At 39.2% G+C, this 8184-nt stretch overlaps 1 protein-coding gene across 1 annotated transcript in view; it reads right to left on the bottom strand.

Annotated features, from left to right (window-relative positions):
* The window catches only part of ANKRD52 (ankyrin repeat domain 52), a 62322-nt gene that overhangs the window by 22741 nt on the left and 31397 nt on the right, over nt 1–8184 (bottom strand). Inside the window, exons 11-15 of the mRNA XM_029284833.1 lie at nt 4426–4543; nt 3483–3551; nt 2545–2685; nt 1486–1563; nt 771–882 (exon numbers count right to left, since the gene is read on the bottom strand). Coding sequence (XP_029140666.1) covers nt 771–882; nt 1486–1563; nt 2545–2685; nt 3483–3551; nt 4426–4543 — 518 coding nt within the window. The remainder of the gene's footprint in view (nt 1–770; nt 883–1485; nt 1564–2544; nt 2686–3482; nt 3552–4425; nt 4544–8184) is intronic.

The following is an 8184-nucleotide window of genomic DNA, read 5'->3' as shown; positions in this document are numbered from 1 at the left end:
TTATATTTGTAACTGTATCGAGAAAAGTTGGAAATTATTTTTTTCATTTTTTCTCCCCCCTTTTTCATTTATTCCTTGTACTTTGCCCTTCTCTATCTTTTTTCTAAAATTTTATATTTTTTAAAATATTTTAATTTAATAATGTACAATTTAAGAATGTACAATTAAAAATAGAAAAGTCAAAAAAACACCCGCTATTTCAGATGAGAGAAAAGAATATATTTTTTATATTTCTTAGGATGCATAGGTATGAAGAATGTTTTAATGACTTAACAAGCATCTTATAACAAGTACTAATAATGTAACTAATTTTACAGTGCTGAGAGCAAGTAAAAAGAGTGTGTGTGTGTGTTTGCGTGCATGTGTGTGTGTACAAACAGTAAAATTAACAGTATAATGATGAAGGAACGGAAATGTATGCAGAAGCACATCTAAACATGAAGACCAAGAAGAGCAATAAAGTATATAGCAATGTATACATCTTTCTATGTAAAGCATAGATATAATGCTTTATCTGGAAATTGACTAGGAAAAAAGGAGTTTATCTACATTCTTGGAGATTACTGTCTAGCTCATGAGAGTTTATTTAGCCACCCAATTTCTGTATCTCAATAGGACTACACTTGTCTCTAATCTGAATACTTTCCAATGCTCTACAAGAAATCAACCATATAATAATCATCAACAGAGAAAAGTATGACCTTTTCAAGGGTCCACAGAAGTTTTCTCATTTTCAAAGTCCAACTGTCCAAGCTTTAGTTCAGACTTACCAACTCAAGGTTCTGTCGGTTGCCATAGGCAGCTGCGTAATGGACAGCAGTGTATCCCTGTTTGTCTCGGAGAGAGGGGTCAGCACCATTATCCAGTAAGAACTCTAAACAACTGGAATAAATATAATTCAATGAACCCAAGCATCAGATGCATATAAAAGCTCTAAAAATTCTGTGGAAATCCAGATTTGTTATGGTCACTATATCATAAACCCCATTCACAATAAAGAAGACACAGTAGCTCCTTCCATGTAATAAGGAAACATGAAGAAGAAGAAGGAGGAGGAGGAGGAGGAGGAGGAGGAGGAGGAGGAGGAGGAGGAGGAGGAAGAGACTGTGTTTTCTCTTATATTGCATATAAAACACAGATGATTTCCTGTTTTGTAGCAAATTACTACATGGACACTTAACAAAAATCCATTCAAGAAAAATGTGAGGCGTGTGTCTGCACACATATCGAGCATTTATAAAAAAAAGAATCTGTTTAGGATTGCTTTGTAAGTTGAGGAAGGAAAGAACATCTGGAGAGCTCATTTTCTATCCCTACTTAACACAAGCTGAATGCTGAACAATGTGGGTTACTTTGATGGAATCTCGAGAAGATGAATGTTCTCTAACATAAAACATCAATGTGTTGCAGTAAAAGTAACGTGGAGAAAAGAAATAACCAAGTTTATTCAACGAATAACAAAGAGAGTTCGGATGAGCTACTCACAAGATGGCCTCCTTCAGTCGTGACTCTTTCAGTGGCTCTTCATCAGTGTCATGGCTGTTTCCTGAATGAGTCTCAGCTCTGCAAGAACAGAAATCTAGATTAGTTTTGCCAACATACACAGAATGTGTGTATGTGTTATTTCATGGGTAGGCAATTGATTTTCTCAAGGGACCACATGAGAAACTGAGACTGTTATGGGAGGCCCCCACCCTGCCACTGCTGCCACCCCACCCTGCCAACCCCTCAACCGCACTGATGCCCTGCTGCTGCCACTGTGGGATGGATTGGGGCTGCTTGGAGGCTAGATGTGGTCTGTGGGCCGTAAAATGCCCAGGTCTACATTATCCAGTAAAACTCTGCGTTTTAGAATCTATTGCAAAAATTATTCTATAATAATCAGATATGAGAATATGTTAAATATATAATAGATCAGGACTGATGACCACAATAGTTTAATGGATTACTAAACTGCACCCTTCACGTAGATGAATTGCGCCAAAAATTAAGAGTTACCCAAATGAGATTAAACTAACCCCCGGGCAATGAGACAGAAGTTTATCATCGGCTTCTGCCTTCCTTACTATACAAGGAAAAGGCTTGCGGACATTAAGTTGGTGTATACACTCCAAGAAACACAGTGAGAATCAAGGCTGACCTTTCTTTGAATAGTTTAAAGTGTATCTTAATAGCAGGAAGTCTAGTCATAACAGCCTCAAACTTATTTTATTTTTAAGCAGCAGTAATTTAGAGCTTGATTTAGATTTCAGAGTTTAGACTTCTAAACATATTAATAAGTGAGACTACAGGCATTATATTTCAGGCAGATGGAAAACTGAAGACCTCCTTTACTCTAAGTAGCTCAGTAAGAACATATACACTGATTCCTTGATTCACAGTATTTCTTAGTAAGGGCTTTTGTGTTGAATTGTTTCCCCAATCCTACCTATTTCCAGGTGCCAGGAAACAGAGTAAGATAATTCCACAGAAGGATTCTCTGATAAGAAAATTGAAACTAATTGCACCCAGGTAAGGCATATCCTTTTCTTTTTTTCTCCCTACCTCCTGTAAGTGTCTGAAGCAGCAGCATAATGCAAGGGGGTGCAGCCTTTACAGTCAGCTTCATTAATACTGGCTCCGGCAGTGACTAGTGTCACCGTACACTGATAGCTGCCATTCGCGGCTGCATAGTGCAAAGGAGTCCTGGATTAAAAAAAAAAGCAGGAAAGGGAGTTTCAGATACTGTTCCTATGTGACATATAAGAAGGTTACACCAGTTCACCAACGCAGTGGCAGTTCATGATCCAGATTAGAAGACAACAGGGCCAGATTGAAGCAGCTACTCAAACAAGTCTAGCCAAGTAACAAATTGAAGGAATGAGAAGTCTGAATCCTCTTCATTGCTTTTAAAACTGCTCTGATACAAAAAAAGCATTGCACAATTGTATAGTTTTATTCTCAGAGCAATCTTTACAGATTGTTCTACAAATGCCATTTTAACAGATCCAGAATTCAGTCTATGAGTCAAGAGGGACTTAAATTCCAGTCCTGCCACCTTTAAAGCAGACATGACATCCCAAAATTGCCATGGCTGCTACCATTGTGTTACACCAGCAAACTAAAAAGCAACATACAAGACAGTATTACCCCAAATTCAATTATCCAACTCCCAAAAGCATAGCACTGAGGGTCAACCAGGTAGAAAAATACATGTAAGTGAGCACCTCAATCTCAGTACCAATTTAACAGAACCACTTATATCAGGGGTGACAAACTGCCGGCCCGTGGGCCGGACGCATCATCCGGAAGCCGTGCCCACCCCATTGCCGGCAATGGCAAAACTGTCCCGATACGTTGCGCGATGTCATGTGACGTCGCGAGTTTGACATGTCTGACTTATGCCTCTAAATTCATTCTCAAAGAGGCCTAGCACATGGCCTTTTAATCTTGGACATTTCTTTCTCACCCAGGGTCTCAAAGAGACCATGTTCTATATTTACCTTCCAAACTTATCTCTCCTCCTCAAGTCAGCTCCGCTGCTCAACAGCAAGTTAAGACATTCAACATTCCTATAGAGAAGCCAAAGGGTAAAGAAGATATCTCTGAATAACATTGTGGGTTTTTTCCCCAGATGAAATGATAGGCTGAGAATTTGTCTCAGTTCCAAATGTAGAATGATAACCCAACAAATGCCCTCCATGTACCAGTTGTGCCCAGTCTAGAAGGGAAAGGTGGAGATGGAGAAAGATGCCAGCTGCATTTCTTAGTCTTTTACTGCATGATGTAGTAACAGTGGAAGATGATATGGCATGGGGAAATTAATTTACCTCTCCGAAAGGCAATGCAATATTAATTAATATTACTGTATGCAAATAAAGATTAATCTAATATTTGCTTTGCTCACAGAGAATTGTCTCCACTTGATTACAGTAGTATTCCAAGAATTCGTTATTCTCCAAATCTATTTTTCTCCAACTGGACAGAAATGGTCAACCCCATACAGATGCTCTTCTAGAGATACTACTTGATGGTCGTAAAATGGATCGTCCATGTCACTGACCCAATTTTGCAACCTTTTTTGCAACAGTCGTTAAAGCGAACCAAATGTTTGCTAGAGATTGGTTTTGCAGAAAATGTTATAAAATTGGTGATGTTTCTGTGAGATGCTGCAAACAGCCATAAATGTGGGCCATTGGCCGAGTGGCTGAAATGAGGTCATGTGATGGGGGGCGAAGCCATCAGGACTTTGAAACTGGGTCATAAATATCCCCGGGGGTGGTTCATCGTAACTCTGAACGGTGGCTAAGCAATCAGTCGTAAGTCAAGGACTACCTGTATTTTAACTGTCCTTTCTCTTAATTTAAACATAATAAGAGTGGGAATCTTTCTTTCAGAGTTATCCTAAGGAATGTCTTGCCACATAACAATGAATTAATTGCTCACCCTCCGGAAGCAGCAGCATGGAGGCAGGTCCTCCCGAGGTTATCTGGCGTATTGATATCAAAGCCTGCAGACAGCACATGCTCATTGCTGAGTGAGGAGACAATGCTGTACAACTGACCTGAGAATCAGAAGAAAATGCGTGGTGACTAGTAAATGGGATTAATTTACTGTGACTCTGCCGCAGATACCATGGAAATTATAATTCTGGAATTAAGCTTACTGAAATTATCAATCAACCTTTTCTATATAGAGGAAAGCCAGGCTTCATACACACATATTATGCTAGTCCCTTTGGAGATAAAAAAAAATGTAATGGAAAACATAGAAAGGTATAGTAAGCTAAAAAAATAAAATGTAGGAGATAAGGAAAGGAAATATAAATGATTTAATTTCTACCAATACTGTTTCCAATCTCTCTCCATAGCTTTCTGTTCTTGTAAACCATTCTCACTTTCCCCCTGTAGGCTATTTCATATATTTTCTTGTGTTTCTTAAACTTTCTACCTTTCTTGTTATGATCTCATCAATTCCATCCAACCAGAACTGTTTCCATCTTCCTCTTCCTCTCAGTCTATTTGGTTTTTGATTCAATCCCCATTTATTTTCTCCACATAACCCAATCACTTTAACCTATTTCTTTTAGTGCTAATTAAATCAACACAACTTTTCTTTAGGCTACTTTTTTTTTTTTACACCAGGGGATTACACTGGGCCTTTAAATGATAAATCAGATGCTGGATTGTAAAACGTATCAGGCTAGGAAAAATGTGAATGCTATTTAATGCCTATTTATACTTATTTTTAATTATTAATTTTAATAAATGCAGTTAACTATATACTTACCCCTTCCATCATACTAAACACTATAATTTGGATGCAATTTTGATTGGGGATTTTGCTGGTCATATGCAAAAGTTAGAGTCCCTCTGCAGCCTTGAAGCTGTATAGGCTTACACCTTGAATTTAGATTCTTGCTAAAAATGCTGAACATTTGCCAACTGCTAGGTAATAAATTCAAGCCAATTCCTATTTTTTTAAGCATTCACAGTTGGCTTGCTCTGAATTCAGCCAGATGTAGAAAAAAGGCTGTCTCCTTAGGAACCAACCACCCCCCCAGTCCAACACAAAACTTACCTGAGGAAAGTAGCTTACGACAACAGTCTGAGAATCCGAAGAGAACAGCTAAGTGCAGAGGGAACATGTCATGGATCCCACGCCTGAAAGAATAAAAGATCAAAACATGATAGTACACAAGGCCAAGGCTACAAACAGAGTAGGAACAAAGTGATCTCCACCCCCACATAGGCACNCTGTAGGCTATTTCATATATTGTCTTGTGTTCCTTAAACTTTCTACCTTTCTTTTTATGATCTCATCAATTCCATCCAACCAGAACTTTTTCCATCTTCCTCTTCCTCTCAGTCTATTTGGTTTTTGATTCAATCCCCATATATTTTCTCCACATAACCCAATCACTTTAACCTATTTCTTTTAGTGCTAATTAAATCAACACAACTTTTCTTTAGGCTACTTTTTTTTTTTACACTAGGGGATTACACTGGGCCTTTAAATGATAAATCAGATGCTGGATTGTAAAAAGTATCAGGCTAGGATAAAAAGTGAATGCTATTTAATGCCTATTTATATTTATTTTTAACTATTAATTTTAATAAATGCAGTTAACTATATACTTACCCCTTCCATTATACTAAACACTATAATTTGGTGCAATTTCGATAGGGGATTTTGCTGGTCATATGCAAAAGTTAGAGTCCCTCTGCAGCCTTGAAGCTATAGGACAGTGATGGTGAACCTTTTAGAGATCGAGTGCCCAATCTGCAACCCAAAACCCACTTATTTATCGCCAGGTGCCAGATGGGCGTGGCCCACGGAATGGGCATGGCTGTGGTGGTCATGGCAGATTGGGTGGGTGTGGCCAATGTGGGTGTAATCACCTCGATGTTGCTCGTGGGGAGGGACATCTGTGGGGGCCGGAGAGGGTTGGGGGAGATCCAGGGGGTCTCTGGCAGGTGGGGCGGTGGGAAGGAGGCTCGTCCTGTGGGGTGAGGCGAGGGAAGGCAAGGCAGGGCAGGGGTGCCATTGTCACAGGGAAAGGTGAGGCAGGGGCCGGGGTGGCTGCTGCCTGATACCATCGGCCCCTGCACACGGAGGCCAGCGAGTGCATGGGTGCTGGGATGCATCCGGCCATGTGGGACCTCAGCGAGTTAGCGGGCAGCTGATTGAAGAGGGACGGTTGCCATCTCTGGGGCATGACGCGCGTGCCCACAGAGAGGGCTCTGAGTGCCACCTCTGGCCCGCGTGCCATAGGTTCGCCACCACTGCTATAGGCTTACACCTTGAGTTTAGATTCTTGCTAAAAATGCTGAACATTTGCCAACTGCTAGGTAATAAATTCAAGCCAATTCCTATTTTTTTAAGCATTCACAGTTGGCTTGCTCTGAATTCAGCCACATGTAGAAAAAAGGCTGTCTCCTTAGGAACCAACCCCTCCCCCAGTCCAACACAAAACTTACCTGAGGAAAGTAGCTTACGACAACAGTCTGAGAATCCGAAGAGAACAGCTAAGTGCAGAGGGAACATGTCATGGATCCCACGCCTGAAAGAATAAAAGATCAAAACATGATAGTACACAAGGCCAAGGCTACAAACAGAGTAGGAACAAAGTGATCTCCACCCCCACATAGGCACNAGCATTGTGGTAGCGATTAGCAGCCAGATGATGGAATTCTGGCCTGCACCATCTTTCCAGATAAAGGGGAGACATGAGATTGCCCACTTGCACTCCAGAATGCTGCAGGAACAAAGGTATTCGTGGTCAACTTGTGAGTTGAATGCTTGGGAATTGAGAGATTCCAATCTAGCTCACAGCTATGATGCAGCCTATGTGGACACAACATTTGCACAAACTTTTTAAAGCCCTTTTGGGATGTAACTAATTTATATCTAAAGAGAGATTTTCTGAGTAACAGGATAGGAGAAGTCCACTTGGTGAGTCAACATTCTTTCTGGACCAAAAAGGGAAAATAATGGTTTTAAAAATTTAAAATTGGTATAATGGTGTATCAAATATGCAGTATGTTGGAAATTTAATCAATCCAAAGGGAACTTCTATCACTTTTGATGGACATATTAAAAAAAAATAAGAGTTAATGAGATCGGATAGGTATTTTAATTCAGAATATTTTTTTAAAATAAGTGTAAAATTGAAACCAGATTTCTTTTTTCTAGGCATGTTGGATAAGCAGTTGGGGGAGAAACAGGGGACTATGTTTTTATATATGATAATAGCAGAGAGACATTTGCATGCAGAGATGGAAAGATCTACAAATTCCCACAATGGAGGAATGGATGGTGAAATGGAATTGGTGAGGTGACAAAACTAACTACGAAAAGACAATGTCTAGTTTTGTTTCTACATGGAAACTACTTTTAGACTTTTTGCTTGACACCAAAAGAAATGCTATATTAGTTCTTGATTAGAATTATGATTACAGAAATGCTGTGTATTACTGAATTTCAGATCAAAAGGTTAATGTATTTTATATTTGTAACTGTATCGAGAAAAGTTGGAAATTATTTTTTTCATTTTTTCTCCCCCCTTTTTCATTTATTCCTTGTACTTTGCCCTTCTCTATCTTTTTTCTAAAATTTTATATTTTTTAAAATATTTTAATTTAATAATGTACAATTTAAGAATGTACAATTAAAAATAGAAAAGTCAAAAAAACACCCGCTATT

This window comes from Protobothrops mucrosquamatus, unplaced genomic scaffold (genome assembly GCF_001527695.2).
Source record: "Protobothrops mucrosquamatus isolate PMUCROS unplaced genomic scaffold, P.Mucros_1.0 scaffold_151, whole genome shotgun sequence".
NCBI lineage: Eukaryota > Metazoa > Chordata > Lepidosauria > Squamata > Viperidae > Protobothrops > Protobothrops mucrosquamatus.
Note: the sequence above shows the minus strand (reverse complement) of the source record. Positions and strands in the feature narration are given on the sequence as shown.